General features: G+C 50.7%; 1 protein-coding gene across 6 annotated transcripts in view; it reads left to right on the forward strand.

The window, feature by feature from the left end:
* The window catches only part of Fbxo16 (F-box protein 16), a 56,427-nt gene extending 40,645 nt beyond the window's left edge, over positions 1 to 15,782 (forward strand). For 4 of the 6 annotated variants that reach the window (XM_063234973.1, XM_023561569.2, XM_063234974.1 and 1 more), the window contains one exon: positions 3,284 to 15,782. In XM_063234973.1, the coding sequence (XP_063091043.1) occupies positions 3,284 to 3,454 (171 nt within the window). In that variant the 3' untranslated portion in view covers positions 3,455 to 15,782. Of the gene's footprint in view, positions 1 to 2,850; positions 2,891 to 3,283 lie in introns of all 6 variants that reach the window. The other 2 variants (XM_063234976.1, XM_063234977.1) reach the window with 2 other exon arrangements.
* Positions 15,783 to 16,133: the final 351 nt, after the last annotated feature.

Raw genomic sequence — 16,133 nt, forward strand, 5'->3', positions numbered from 1 at the left:
CAAAAAATAACAAATGCTGGCTGGCTGCAGTGGAAAAGGAATTCTCCTACATTGTTGCTGGGAATGTGAACTAGTACAACCACTACAGAAATTAGAATGGCACTTTCTCAAAGAACGGAGATTAGAAATTCCATATGACCCCACTATTTCCCTGCTAGATATCCTCCCAGTACAGCTAAAACATGGTACTACAGTGATACATGATATATCCCGCGCTTATATCAGCACAATTTAAAGCAGCTAAGTCCTGGAAGGAGTCCATATACCCATCAATAGACAAAATGGATAAAGAAAATGTGGTACCTATTCATAATGGAATATTACTGGGCTATAAAGAAGGACCAGTTTGAGACATTTGCAGGGAAGTGGACGCACCTGGAAAATACAATGTTGGGTGGACTAAATGGGACATACCAGCTTAGTATCTGTCATTGGAGTGAGGCAAAATACACAGAACATAATAAAGGATGGACCAAAGGAAGCAAGGAGAAGCACTCAGGAGACCGAGGGTCAGGAGAGAGGTCAAGGAAAGGGGAGTACAGATGTGTCCGGTGCAGGAACCTAATGATTTTCATGAACGGAAGCGCACCAGAACATGAGCTGAGATTCCTATCAAGCATGGGGCCTGGGATTTAGTTCAGCAGCCTAAGCTAAACTAAACTGAATTAAGCCTAAGCTGCCTGGCAAGCATGAGGTGGTGAGTACCAAGAAAAGAAAAGAACAAGCATGAACACAGGGAAAGGGGATTTAGAGGAGTTGGGAGATGCGAGGCCTGAAGAGGATTTAACAAAAAAGAAACCGACCGTGTTCTTTGTGTGTATCTACTCCGCGAGAAGAACCCAAACTTTACGCACCACCAACCTGTACTGATGGAAAGCAGGAGGACAGTGTGCATGGCCCGGTGCAGGACAGGCTGCTGTGTGTGCCAAGAGTGCTGCACGGTCCGATCCAAGAGGACAGACAACGGACAGAGGGCTTAGCGCCAGCATCGGACACTCGCTGGCTCAGGCACTGTCTGTGAGAGCAGAGCGTGGACCACAGCTGCATGTCAGCACAGTGCATCTGTAAATGAACCGTGGAAAAAACGCATGCGCATGCTTGCACACGTGCACACACGCACGTGCACGCACACGTGCACACACACACGCTCCCTCAAGCACAGACTGAATAAACAGCGTGGTGTTCACGCTCCGCTTAACTGTGTGAAAAAGGAGAGGGGCGCCTGCAGCACGTGCGCTGTTGTGAACCGGCTCGTACCTAGTGGAAAGAGGGTAACCCTCGTTGCCTGGCACCCAAGAGGATGGGGCCTTGGAGGGAAGAAATCAGGGATTTTATAAATTGAATTGAATTGAATGTTGAAATATGTAGGAAAGTAACCGATGCCAAAAAAGAAAGAAACCAAACCTGCCTTTTTAAAACGGAGACATCGCCGAGGGGCTACAGGACGGACGCGAGGCCCTGAGCCAGGCGCGCCCGGTGGCCGAGAGGGGGCGTTCCCGGAGGCGCAGGGATCCGCGGTTCAGCCGAGCCTGGCCGCGACCTCGGCCGCCTGCTGTGCTCCTGACCCGCGGGTTTGTTTCCCGCTGCCCCGGAGAGCTCGCTCCCAGCGCAGGCAGAGGGGTCAGCAGGAGCAGACAGCGGGCCGCCGGGTGCGCACGGCTCCAGGAGGGGAGGGTCCCCTGGGCAATGGACAGCAGCCGGGCCTGCCTGGGCCTGGGCCGCGGGCTCGGGGGAAGGGGGCAGGGTCCCCTAGGCAGAGAGCTCTGCTGCTGGCGGATTAGGTCTCCAGGGCTGTGGCCTGTGCTTGCTGCCCCGGGAGCCAGGCTCTTTCTTCAATTCGCCTTAGGTCTCCCAGTGCACTGAAAATGCTTATTCCGTGGGATCTTAACGCTGAAATCCTTACATGAGCAACGATTATTTACTCCCAGTTTCCCTTTTACTTCCCAGGTTTGGAACTGTTTTGTTAGGCGTTTTGTTTTGTTTTGTTTTGTTTGAAGCAGGGTCTCACTATGTAGTTTAGGCTGGCCTCAAATTCAAAGCAATTCTCCTGCTTCACCCTCCCAAGTATCGGGATTATTCCATGTGCAGTTTATCCTCTTGATAATTTAACACCATTTTTGGCCACTTTTTTCCAAGACAAAATCACCATGAGCCACGCAGGTAGGGACCTCCTACAGCAGGCACCTGTAGTCAGTGAAGTAAAGGATTCCAGGTTTGCTCCCAGGGAGCTCGCCGTCTCATAGGAGACGGAGTGGACATTCAGGTGTGAACAGTAGCATCCACGGGGTGCTGGATGGTCAGTGTGATGTCCAGAGACTTCAATGGTTAGGGCCTCAGGGACAGAGAAACCCCGGAGGATGAGGCATTCAAGCTTCTGGGAAAAGGTGGGCCTCTGCCAGGAGCATCTTGGGCAGGTGTGTGGGAGGGCGGGACCCACCTGTGTGATGCAGCCCCATTATTAAGGGACAGGAATGACCGGGAGGAAGGCGCAAGAAACAGCAGTCATGGGCTGATGCCAAGTCTGAGGCCATGAAAGTCAACTGAGGGCTTTGCCCACATCCAGAGGAAATTCAGATAGAACCGTCAGGGCAGCAGAGATGTGACAGGAGACTTGATGAGATTGGAACTCGCCTCCCAGCAGAGGAAGAGCTGGCGGGGTGGGAGTGGGGGTTGTATCCACAGGAGACTGGGGTCCACTCTGCCAATCCTCTGAGGTCTCACCACACGGTGGGAGCCAGGCAGGGCCAAGTGGAAGACGCCCTTCGCCTTCTCTCCCTGCAAGCCCAGCTCCTATCATTTCTGTTTCTTCTCTCCCCGCTCTTCTCTCTTTCCTTTCCTGGACGCGGCCAGCTGGCACCGAGGAGCAATCGTTTCTCGCTGTGAGTCTGGGGTGCGTGTGCATGTGAGTGTGTATGTGTGTACCTTTGTGCAACTGCGACATCTCAGCTGTGTGAGCTTGGGCTGTCACTGCAGGGCCTGTCCTTCAGTGGCATCTATTTGTCAGGTGAAGAGTACCACTCTCTTCCTGCCTACACACCTCGGGTGATTGCTTGAGGTTCAAATGAAACAGCTTCGATGAGTGTGCTTTGGAGATGGAAGAATTTATCCCTAGTGCAAGGTGAAGATTGCATGCTGCGGAGGGAGGAGGATTGGGAAATCTCAGTAAGGCCCATCAGCCCTGTGATTTCATAAAGTTGTTTTATATTGTTGCAAGAAGTGTAATTAGGATGCTTCCTTTGATGTTTAAGTAACCTCCCTTTAATGATACCTTCTTCCTCTCCAGATGTCCCTGAGTCCCAGTTCACCTCTAGGAGCCCCAGCTCATCGTGCTTGGCCTTCTCATCTGTTTGTGGGACCCCCACCACCCGGAGCGGCAGCTGAAACCTTCGAGCAGCAGCTCCAGAGCACCCTGGGCGACAGCCACTCCCCATCCAGGTTCCCGAAGCCAAGCTGATCTGAACACGGGAAAGGACTTTATAGTAATGAGGAGGTTCTCTACCTGGTACAGAACTGGCTTCCACCGGGCTGTTCCATTACAGACCTTTTAGATTGAAGGACTTTGTGGTGAAAATGAGTCCCGCAGTATTTCAATTAAAAAAAAAATCCACAGTACAAGCCAGTGTGGTGGTGCACACCTGTAATCCCAGATGCTCGGAGGCCAAGGCAGGAGGATTGCAAATGCCAGCCCAGCCTGGGTGACCCTGTCTCCAAGTAAGATGAAAAGGACAAGGATGGAGCTCAGTGCTGAGTGTTTGCCCAGCATGTGAGAAGCCCTGGTTTGATCCCATGATATAAACTTTGACCAATAACTTAGAACACCGAGGTAGGTACATTGGGGCTGAAGAACGGTCGTCAGGAGGCCATCGGTACTATCCAGTACACAGTGCAGTCAGGAAGGAAAGACAGCACCTTCAGGGCTCCTTGGACAGCTTCAGGTCAAAGCTGCCTGTCACAGGGGCTGTGTTTTCCAGGGCACCCACAGACAGCAGCTTTGACAATGAGAGTTTGCTTCCTCACAGTTCTGGAGGCGGGAAGCCGGAGAGCAGGGATCAGCAGGGCGGCTTCTCCCGAAGCCTGTGTGCTTGGCTCCCAGACAGCCCTGGTCCCCTGTGTCTTTTCATGCTCTCTTTGGTATATGCCTGTGTCCTAATCTCTTCTTCTAAGGACCTGGCCATACTGGATCACCTCTCGGGGCCCTGGGGACCTTTTAAGGCCTCTGTCACACACAGCCCCCTCCCTGCATCACCTGCAGGAACGTGATGCAGCCCCTAACATGCCTCTTACAGGAGTCCAGAGGGTGGCGAGGGATCCGGGCACTGGCAACAGCAGAGGTCACGAAAGGTACAGAACGGAGGTCCTGGAACCAGTCATGGGGTGCAGGGCCAGAGCTGAGCAGGGAGGGAAGAGGGGTGCAACCCAAGCTGCTCTCCTCTCATACTTCCCTACTCTTCCCCTCACCCAAATGGGTTCAGAGTCAATGGAGAACAGAAACTGTCACTTAGTAGTTCCACACTGCAAACCAACCTACCTGCCCCTAGAGCCATAGCAGTGCCCTAGCAGTTGCCATGCTGGGGGACTCATTTACCAGCCTCGCCATGTGACCCCTTCTGTTCTTGGACTTGAAGATTGTGGGTGAATTCTGACTGGTTTAACGGCAGCCCAGGAGGTGTAGCACAGGGCATAGTGGTTTGGATGTCTAAATGGTGGATGGGGCAAAGCCTGGCCAAGTCACCACTGATTTGTTGAAACCACCCAGAGTGACACCGGCACTGACACCCGTGTCCTTCCCATGGCAAAGCAGATGGCTAGCAGGAAGGGCATCTACCCCCAAAGACTGAGCTGCATGGTCTATCCCAGGGAGCCAGGGGCAGACAGACATGGAAGCTGCGGTCCCTTGTGTTTGTCAGCTTTTGGCCCAAGACACCCTTAGATTAGGTCAGGAGTCAGTCACATGATGGGCAGATAGTTGAATGGGACAGACTGTAGTCTGGTTCCTTGTGGAAGAAACCAAGACTTCTGGGTCAAAAGCTTTTCAAGAGAAGAAGACCTCGACCAGAACTAGCAGTGGCATCTTGTCTTCAGCTACCTTTATCCTATTCTTGTGGGACAAGCCAGCCCTGCCTTCCTTGCTGCTCTGAGAAGTCAATTATTTTCCCCCAAATCAATGTTTTGGACAAGGTTCTGCAGGAAGCTGGCCCACCCGGTGTGGTCTGGGCCTTCTCCACAGAAGGCCAGATGCTGTACTTCCAAGATGGCGGCAGGCCCTGACTGGAAGGAGACAACATCTACTAAGGCTCTGCTCCCTTCCTTGTGGCCTGGGGCTCTCACAGAGTGGGAGTGGGCCAGGTAGAACCCATGTCCCTTTTCAGGTCTCAGTCTTGGGAGTCTCATAGGGTCATTTCCACCATCCCAAGCTAGAGAGATTCGTCCAACTTTCCATCTTCAAAAAGAAGGGACACAGACTCAGGAGGTTCTGCGAGGTTCTAGAAGAACACGTGGGATGGGAAACACTTGTGCAAACTTTGTGGAATAGACTTCTGTCTTCCAGATGGTTCTCTGTGCGACCCTTACCTGTCCATAGGTCAGGACACAGTGACATGAGCTGGATGGTAAGTGAAAAAGATACTGCTGTTCATTAACTCAGCAAAACTTTAAATACCTACTGTGTGCTGGCGCTTAGTTTTGTTCTGGGAACACAGCCGGCCCTCAGTGTTTTGTTTTAGCGCAACCATGGCCTCATAAATCAAATGACACTCAATTCTCTTATATGCAAATAGCAAAACTATTTGCACATAGCTTGCCCATATCTGCTCATATACTTTAGTTTTCTTTTGGTGCTTCGGATTGAATTCAAGGTCTTTTGCTGCTAAGCTCTGGGCTCTACTGTTGAGCTATATCCTAGCCCCTCCCTTGTACTTTGAATCATTTCTCGATACTTTTATTTATTTTTCGGTTCTTTGAGACAGTCTTGCTCTGTAATTCAGGCTGGCCTTGAACTCACTCTGTAGCACAGGCTGACTTTGAGCTCCTGGCAATCCTTTGGCCTCAGCCTCTCAAATGCTGGAATTACAGACGTGTGGCACCCACACCGGCTCCAGATACTTTAGAATCGCTCCTACAATGTAGGTGCTATGGGAATTGTTTTTTCAGCTGTTTTATTTAGGGAACAGTGACAAGAACAGAAGCACCCCCCTCCCCCCGTTCAGCACAGCCGTAACCCTGTAGAGAGACCTCACTACAGCACACACGTCAGCAATAACATAACTGGCTCTTCCTAACTTTGCGATTCCTGGTTGGTTGAGCCTAGGATGAACACATGAAATCAGACAGCGTGCGTGTGGGTTGTGAGGGAAACACCTGTCCTGCTTCTCAATGGGCTTTTTATGCTGGGAAAGTTGAGTGGCTGCTGGAATACAATGCTCGCTGCAAGCAGCAGAAGCTCATCGCAGGGACAAAAGAGCCACTCGAGGCTGAGTTGCAGAAGAGACATCCAAGCGGCAATTCAGAGTGGAGTCTTCATGCTTAGCAGCAAACAGAAAGAGAGGCGGGGCAGGGGAGAGGCACCCTTGAGAAGAACTAAGAGATTCAGACCTGCAGCTCAAGCATTCCAGTTTGCCCAGGGCGGTCCTGGGTTTAGCACTAAACCTCCCCCCTAGGGAGCCCCCCAACCCTGGTGAGTTATCCTTGGGACAGGGACTGCTCCCCCAGGACCAGGGTTTGCAGGAGTGGAGAGAAAGGAAGCTGGAAAAGTATCCAGGAGCCCTCACAGGAAGCCAAGCCGCGCTGAGGAGGTAAGGCGCCGTCCTTGGCAGTGGAACAGTCATCAAGGACTTCCACCCGGCAGGGTGACTTGCTGAGACTCGCTCTGCTCTGCTCACATTGCTCTGCTGCCTGGGGACCATCCTGAAGCCTGCCCCCTAGGGGGAGCCACCCTGCTTTTCCAGGAAAGAGACAATAGTGACTTGTACCAAAGCAGCCCAAAAGGTGACAGCAAGAACCACAAGGATGTGGGCCATTCTTCAGAGCGAAGAGCAGAACTTAGAACTTCAGAGATGGTGGCTCTGAGAGGAGAAACCAAGAGTGCCTCCCGGATTGCTAGCTTGAGCAACTGGGAAAAGTGTCAGGAATCAATTAGGAAGGTTTGGAAACACCTTCCCGCACCATCCCACGCCCGAACGTGAACAAAGCGTTCATTCTCCTCCCACGGGTGCATGCTGTGCAGCGCCTTCAAGGCCGTGGTTCAGCCGGGAGCCGCACAGGGACTTCAGGATAAGCAGGAGGTTTGGGGCTCCAGGGGCAAAGGAGACTGGGACTCATCAAACTGGACAACTGATAAGCTGTTTCATACTTGATCTGGTTCACTTTCCATAAGACTCTTCTGAGGGAGGTGCTCTCGCTTTATAGATGCAGTTTGGGATAAAATAACGTGATCAAGATGGCTATGGTTACAAGGAGCAAGGCTGGCATTTCATCCAGGTATGTCTGACTCCAAAGAAGCTCTCTTTCAAACTGAGCATCATCACACATACCATAATCCTAGCAAGCAGGAGGCAGAGGCAGGAGGATTTCCGGGAGTTTTCTGTCAGCTTAAGCCACATCATGAGTTCAAGTCCAGCCTGATTACAAGGTAAGATGGAGTCTCAAAAACAAAACAAACAAAAGAACTACTCTTTCCACCTCACAGCTTCTGTAGTGGACTCTTACTCCTCCTTGGCTGTGTCCTCCCACACACAGCCATGGCTTGAGTCCAGCTCCACTCAGCACTGGGCTGGGAAGGGGACAGCCTACAAAGAGAGGTCAGCACTGTAGGTGCAGAGAAGGCTGCTGACCAAGGGACAAGATGTCACCCCTTCGGGCTCTAAGAGACCAGTTGAAGGCCACATCTGGGAACAGGGCTTTCAGGAGAATTTCTTAATCCTTTACACTTGTCCTGAGTCTGGCAGTCTTTGCAGAAACTCTAAAGCCAGAGGACTTTTATCATTTTCATTGTAGGCATCAAGGCTGAGGGATGCTATGAAGAGGATTGTCCTTCTCAACTGCTAATTTAGGAAAGAGGTAGTGTCGGGAGGTAAAACTCAAGAGATAAATAGAAAGGAAATGAAATCAGTATGTTGAAGAGACATCTGTGTTCCTGGGCTCCTGGCAGCACCATTCACAATAGCCAAATATGGGATCGACACAAGCGTTCACGACACACGAATGGATAGATGATGTGGTGTATGTATGCGATTGAATGCTATTCAGCCAGGAACAAGGTGAGGTCCTGCCATTTGTGACAGTGTAGATGGAACTAAAGGGCATCATGTTAGTCAAAATAAGCAGGAACAGAAAGACAGATCCTATAATGTCTACAAAGATTATTTCATAGAAGAGAGAACAATGGTCCCTAAAGGCTGGGAGGGGGGAGACATCTAGATAACAGGCACTGAAACACAGTTAGAACATGGCATGGTGGTGTGTGCCTGCAAGCTCGTTACTTGGGAGGGCGGGTGAGGCCGGGGGACCTTGAGTTCAAGGCCAGCCTGGGCAACACACAAGACCTCCACTTAAACACATATAACATAGATAGGAAGAATAAGTTCTAGTTCTAGTCTTTCACAGCACATATATTGTATAAACATCTAAAAGGGAGAAGTTGGAAGGTTCCCTGCACAAACAAATGACTAAGGGGCTACAACTGCTAAATATTTCAATTTGATGGCTCTACATTGTATATGTGTACTGGCCTCGAATTCAAGATCCTCCTGCCTCAGCCTCCTCAGTAGCTGAGATTACAGACAGACATCAGCATGCCAGGCTCTTACTGTGCATTAGTACATACTGTACTCCATAAATATGTAAAATTTAAATAAATAAAATAATGTTGAACAAAAGCAAGGCAGCTATGGAAATGGCATGATTGGGAAGGAAGGAAGGCAGAGTGCATACCGACATCAAAGGACAGAGCCGCGCCGGGAGCCAGTCCAAGCCCCCAATGCACTGGATTGGGCCGTCAACAGTGACTGCAGTACTGAAATGTGTCCTCGGCCGGCTTTTTTAATTCACTGACACCAGCAAGGAACGGCCACTGGAGGGCGCGCCTGCCCGCCTCTGAGTCCGGGCGCTGCGCCTTTTCAGTCCATTCAGTCCTCCTGCAGCACTCAACCCAGCAACAGCGAGGTTGCTGGGAAATCAAGTTTTCACCACTCTGGACCAGGGACTTTGGGGAATTTTGAATCTGTATCCCAACCCTGTCAGGGAAACACTTATTTATTCAGCTTGGGCCTCATTTTTTTGAAATCAAACAAATACGTTGTCAGTTTTTTTAAAAACCCATTTTAATGAAGGAACATGAATTACAAAAAGTCACCAGCCTATCACCTATCAGATGGTCTGTGATCAATAAAAACAGAAAGAAAACAAGTTGTCAGGGAAGTGGTGAAATTGCAGGTAGAATTTGACTGGTACCGGAGGTGCGTCCCGGGGGAATCTCGCCAGGATCTCGGGGTCGGGAACAGAGAACTGAGTGAGACACAGAAAAGGGAGTGAGGTACACATTCACTGAAGGGTGGAGACACACGCTCTGCAGGGACAGCATAGTTGGGGTCAGACTCCTGGCAGCTCCAGCAGAAGGGCAAGGGGGCTTTTGGAGCTGCAATTCCTGGACTGACTTCTTTCTCATGCAAATAAGCCTTTGGGACATTGTCCTATCAGAAATGCACTGGAGCTGAAGCCAGGTTTAAATCTCTCTATGGAAGACTTGCTTGGTTTCCTGTGGATATAAATAAAGACTTGCAAAGAGGGCTTTTCTGATTGGTTCAGTGTGCAGGACCCAGGCGCTTCAGGGGCATCCTGGAGCCTGTGTTCTGTGCATGCACCGAGTTCTTTAAGACTTTGACAGCTTCCTCCCAGCAGGTTTGCTCCAGCCCTAATCTACCTCAGTTCCCTCTGAGGGACAGAAATCTCCAGTTCTTCATGGGATGCTGAGGCAGCACTGGCCTCTTCTTACAGCTGCTTCCTGCTGAAAAGGCCTGCAGGCCCTACCTGCTGCTGGGGGACCTGTGCTCTCTGACTACCCTGGATGTTGGGCTCACTGGCTGGGCTGGCAAGAATTTGTCAGAAGACAAGGAGAGGGCTAAGATTTTAGCTCAGTGGCACAAGTGCTTGCCAGGCAAGCACAACGTTGTGAGTTCAGTCACACACACACACACACACACACACACACACACACACACACACAGAGACAGAGAGAGAGAGACAGAGAGAGAGAGAGAGAGAGACAGAGAGAAAGAAAGAGAGAGAAGGAGAGAAGAATCTGCCTGGCCAGTGGGAGAAAGCTGTAGGAGAGTCATGGGCTGGATCATGATCTGAGGATGGATCTGTTGAAGCCTTACTACAAGGTTTAAGAGCCAGTAGCCAAGTATGAGAAGGAACAGGTCAGAATATTTCTTGGTCTCTCTCTTTAAAAGTGTACTATGACTGAGCCAGCAAAAAGACAGTGTTTTTCCTTGCTATTATTTGAGACATTTTCTAGGAGTTTTATTTCCACGTGTTTTGTGGACAGGAAAGTGTTGCGAAGGGATATTAGGCTACCAAGAGCCTGAGAATGCAGCCCTGGCAAGATTACCCAGTAAAAAGCAGGAGTCTCAGTACAGGTGCCCATGTAAGCTGTGGGCACAGTCAATCCCCCGGTGCCATAAATCATTCACACCAGCCACCTGCTACATGGAGCAGGGCCCGAGTGGCTGCCTCGTATAGTTGCATGCCCAGTGTCCAGATTCCTTGCGTTTAAAACCGTAACTCTTTCCTTGATTGGTCCTGGGTTTCCCTTGGACAACCTGGATGTGCTTGAGGTACTGCCACTTATGACAGTACATTTTGGCCTGCCTTTGCTCTTGGTTCCTCTCCTATTTATCCTCCTCTAGATCACGATTGAAAAGGCTGAGTTTCACAATGGGGCCCCAGGGGTCCGGGAACTCATCTGAAGGTTTTGTAATTTGTGCCAAACAGCTGGGGCCAATTGACAGTGAGAAACACTGTCCCACTGGTACCTGACCTTCCCCTGAAGTCAGAACTGAGTTCATAAATTTATGGAAAGCTTCTACTGATTGACTAGGAGAGGCAGCTGGATTGTCCTTTTTGCCCTGCATGACCTCTCTCACCTTTTCATAATTAACAGGTTTATTAATGCATCTTTTTATTCCCATAAGAGCAGTAATTATTTTAGACCTCATTTCCAGTCCTTCCCGTTTGCTTCTGCCGGGAGGACAGCGCCCTCTCTGGGGCGACTCTCTGCTCTTTCCACAGCACACTGCTCATCTGCGTACCTCCCAGCCACCTCTAGGAGTCCTCATGTTTTTATTTAGGGTGCAGCAAGTGGACAAATTGGACATCTTGCTATGCAAGGTTAAAGACAAGGGTCCAAGTCTGAAGCCCCACTTTCTTGCTTCCCGGGCATCTTGGTGGCTGCTCTTTGTTTGGGACAGTCACCCACCTAAAGCAGCAAGATGGTGGCTGCAGAGAAGATGAAAGAGCCTCTGGAGTCCATCAGCTCCAGGCTCCGACTCGTCATGAAAAGTGGAAAGTGCACAGTGGGGTAAAAGCAGACTCTGAAGAGTACTATGCCATGTTGGCCAAAGCTGGCGTCCATCACTACAGTGGCATAATATTGATCTGGGCACAGCACGTGAAAAGTACTACCGAGCACGCACACTGGCGATCACTGATCCAGGTCATTCCGATATCACTTGAAGCATGCAAGTACACACTGGGGAGAAATAAACCATGCAAAATTCTTCATTGATATAACTTGCTACAGCTTGTTTAAAAAAAGAAGATGGAAGCCCATCTCCAAACCTATTAGGATCTCCTGAAAATTGGCCTGACTCTTCCTTGCATTTTTGGAAACCTGCCATGGAAGAGGAATCTGGACTTGAGTACTCCTGGGTATCTCTTAGGAGCAGGATGTGAGCTGGAAACTCTATTCCACATGGGTCCTGTGGGGCTCGGAGCCATCTGAGGAGCAGGAGGAGGGGTCTGAGGAGTCCTGGGTCTTTCTAGGGAGTGGCAGATGGTAGAGTTTCTGAGTCACTTGAGAGGGTGGCCCTGATTTACTGACCTGAGGATGGAAGGAGGTGGCTCAGGAGACGCCTCCCCCAGTGTGGCTGTTTTCATGAAACATGAAGGGAGACCCACATCTCCCTGAGAGACAGGCAGGACCTGAGGAATCATCAGCCATCTCAGCCTCTTCTTCAGGGGTCTCTTGGGCCTTTGCAGAGGATGGTTCCAGATAGAACCATGAAAACCTGGACAGATGGGACTTTAGCCCACTTTCCTTGCCTTCTATGGGAAAGATCTAACTGAAGAAGAGCATTATAATTTATAGACTTTCTGTGCCATTCTGTGCTCATCTCTCACCATTTCTGAGTTGATGTGGAAGCCAAACAGTACCGCCATCGAAAGTAAGTTGTTTTTTCCTCAGGGTCAAATGTTTCCATTTTTGAAGCCTAATGGTGAGGTCTCTGGGATCTTTGGATGTGGGAAGCCGCCTGAGATGGCGCCCATTTCCTGCTTCCGGGTTCTTCCCGGCCTGAACAAGCCCGCCAAATTGTCATGTCTGCCCAGTTACCCGTGACGCTAGCCTATCAGCTTGTTAGACGCGCTTCTCTGTGATTGGATACTGCTTCCCCTTATAAGAGGTTGTTCCTGCCCCCAACGGGCGGAAGAGGAACCAACGTTGAGGGTGGCGGACCTTGTTAGGTCCGGTTCGCTGTACGCAATAAAGTTTGAGAGCTGATCCTGCTCGAGTCTGGCCTCCTGTCTCCCGCGGCTCCGGTCATCTGGTGGCCCGTACGGGGAAAAAGGTAAAAGACTCAGCGACGTGCCTCTTTGGCCGGGAGGTGCGATTGCTGTCGCCTGCGGTACGACGGAGGACCTGGCCCAATAACAACGGAAGGCCGCGAGCGCCTCTTCTCTTCACCCTGATCAGCTACGTGAGATACAGCGGTTCCCGGGTGAGTACTGGGTCACCTGGGTTGGGTGGACGCACCTAACAGATTTTGAGCGCCACACGAGTGGACGCTGGGTTTTTTTTTTCTTTTCTTTTCCCTTTGCATCTGTTTTGCTTTCGCTTCGCTAATACAGCCCGACAGGCTTTTGATAGAGCTCGATCGGAATGCTCAGAGGAGCCCGGAGCCACTGCCGATTGTGGGTCTCCGGAGGACCCTCAGGGCTCTAATTCTGATTCGGATTCGGAAGGCTCAGAAGAGGAGGTCGTCTTTGCTAAGCATGACCCTCCTACACAGTTAAAAGAGGAACTTAGGGCTCGGGAAGATAAAAAGGGGAACCAAACACCACCCTGCCCGAGCTACTCCGCCTTACGGGAGGAGCTTAAGCCCTTCCGCCCTTTGGCAAGTTCGCGACCCACGATCGCCCCTTTCAGGGCGCCAGGCCCCACTGCACTGCCGTGGCCGGAAGAGGAGTTGCTCCCTGGGCTGCCACCACAACCTATGGCACTGCCCTGGTTAGAGGGAGAGCTACTTCCTGGGTTGCCTTCTGCACCCCCATCTGGGGAGGGAGGAGGACGTTCCTTCCACCAGAGGGTATGGTCGCGGCTTCCTTTTGAGTGTTCCGGTCTCCATGCATTCCCGGTACAAGTAGGAGGCAGGGGAGGAGGAGGATATTATGAGCCCTTAGAAATTAAACAACTTAAAACTATCAAGGACGCAGTTTCAGCTTATGGGCCCAATGCGCCATTTACCGTGGCGCTTTTAGAGGCATTGGCAGGTCTGCTTTTAACTCCTGGAGATTGGACCCAGCTGGCACGCGCCTGCCTCTCCCCCGGACAATATTTAGATTGGAAGTCCTGGAATGAGGAATTCTGTGTAGAGCAGGCGGCAGCCAACAGGGAAAATAACCAGAGAGAGTGGAACAGGGATATGCTATTAGGGCGAGGAGCCTTTGAGGAAGATCAAACTCAATACCCTCGCCAGGTTTATGAACAAATTAGCCGCTGTGGCCTCCAGGCCTGGAGACGGCTGGCTGGAAAGGGAGAACATACGGGTCATCTTACAAAAATTATACAAGGGCAGGGAGAGCCATTTTCAGACTTTGTGGCCCGCATGCTTGAGGCCGCTAACAGGATTTTTCCAGATGCTGGGCTCACCCTCTCATAAAACAATTGATTTTTGAACAGTGCACTAAGGAGTGCCGTGATGTCCTAAGAACTAACAAAAATAGGTCCTTAGAAGAGTGGACTCGCCTGTGCCGTGAATTGGGTGGCCACGGCCTAACGCCCAAAGGAAGAATATCATTGGCACTCTTTACCATAATCATTCCCCTGCCACGGAACATAGCAATCCGTCCCCAACCGACAAAGGGCTGGTTAGATGGAAAGATGTCCTTACAGGACAATGGATGGGCCCGGATCCAGTGATTAGCTGGACCCGAGGTGCGGTTTGTGTCTTCCCACAGGAACCAGGCTGCGAACCGCTGTGGGTCCCGGAAAGATTGACGCGAGCAGTAAACTCCCCACCAGTTCCTGATAAAGCACAGGAGGATAAGCCCACGGACACAAGTCAACTCGACCCTTCTGGGACCGACGCTCAGCGCCCGAGACCATCTACAAACTAAAATGTCTGGTTTGGAGCTTTTTCTATTCTGTAGGTTCCTATTAATCACCCCTGTTCGCACAAGTTTGACCAACACTGTTAAAAATATGACAGCTTGGCTGCAAGACACCTACCTACCTAAGTTTCACAATTTGTCCCTCATAGTCGGTCAGGAACTTGACAATATGGACGGTATCCAACTAGGTCCAGTCAGGTTCGATTTATCAACTTTAGGCAGTGTTATAGCCAGTTCGTGGGAACGCGTCACCTCCTGGTTCTCCTGGCCCAACCTGACTACTTGGATCCTGATTGCCGTGGCCTTCCTAGTGGGGCTTGTGGTTATTAAATGCTTGTTAGATTGCCTCATACAAACTCAGCAGCAGGTTAAGATCACAGCTATGGCAGCCATGCAAATGGCAGCAGGTGGCCCATCAGGCCAGCAGGCCGCCGCATATCTCCTTCACATTGCAGAACATCAGTTATAAAAGCTGAGTGGGCAAGCCAATGACGGGTAAGACGGGAGACGTCCTCCCGGTCAACCTAAGACAGGCTCCACTCAGATATATATGGCCTTTAAGGCCAGGGGTCCCTCCTGGAGTCAAATTATTGGCATTGAGATGCGAGACCAAGGGTACTGCAGTGCCATCCGCCCCAAAGGTTGGGGGGAAGGCAGGAATGAATGTCTATATGCATCCAGGTTCGGTTCACAAAAGCCTGGCCCTGCGAAAAAATGAACCACTCTCCTTGAGCATGGTCCTGGCGCAAGGATATGCACAAAACAGGGTGATGCACAGCAGGGTATAGACCTCTACATTCTCTCATGCCTTGGCCTACAAGGTAGGCCCACTCCTAGGTGTCTAACAGCAACAAGGTCATAGACACCTTGGAGGGACGCACAGACCATCCTATTTTAATAAATAAAAAAGGGGGAGATGTGGGAAGCCGCCTGAGATGGCGCCCATTTCTTGCTTCCGGGTTCTTCCCGGCCTGAACAAGCCCGCCAAATTGTCATGTCTGCCCAGTTACCCGTGACGCTAGCCTATCAGCTTGTTAGACGCGCTTCTCTGTGATTGGATACTGCTTCCCCTTATAAGAGGTTGTTCCTGCCCCCAACGGGCGGAAGAGGAACCAACGTTGAGGGTGGCGGACCTTGTTAGGTCCGGTTCGCTGTACGCAATAAAGTTTGAGAGCTGATCCTGCTCGAGTCTGGCCTCCTGTCTCCCGCGGCTCCGGTCATTTGGAAGTTTCCCATAGCACATCATGGGGCTTATGGAAAGAGAGTAGCCAGGTCTGGGATTCTTCTGAGGGTGGCTCTGCCAAGGGACAGAGACTCATGGGGCTGATTTCAGTCAGTGCTTTGTATAATCACTACAATTACTGCTTTCAAGTAGCCCGCAAAAGAAAAAGTAAAGAAGCTAAGTAAAGAAGGGAAGGGGAAAAAAAGCAATCACAATTGAAAAGAAGAAGGAAATTGTGGAGAAATATGAGAGTGGCTTTTGTGTAAACAATTTCACCAATATGCACAGCATGTCAAAATTCGCCATC

The sequence above is a fragment of the Cavia porcellus genome, unplaced genomic scaffold (genome assembly GCF_034190915.1).
Source record: "Cavia porcellus strain 051 isolate PalLab524CR breed Dunkin Hartley unplaced genomic scaffold, mCavPor4.1 scaffold_24, whole genome shotgun sequence".
In the NCBI taxonomy this organism is placed as follows: Eukaryota; Metazoa; Chordata; class Mammalia; order Rodentia; family Caviidae; genus Cavia; species Cavia porcellus.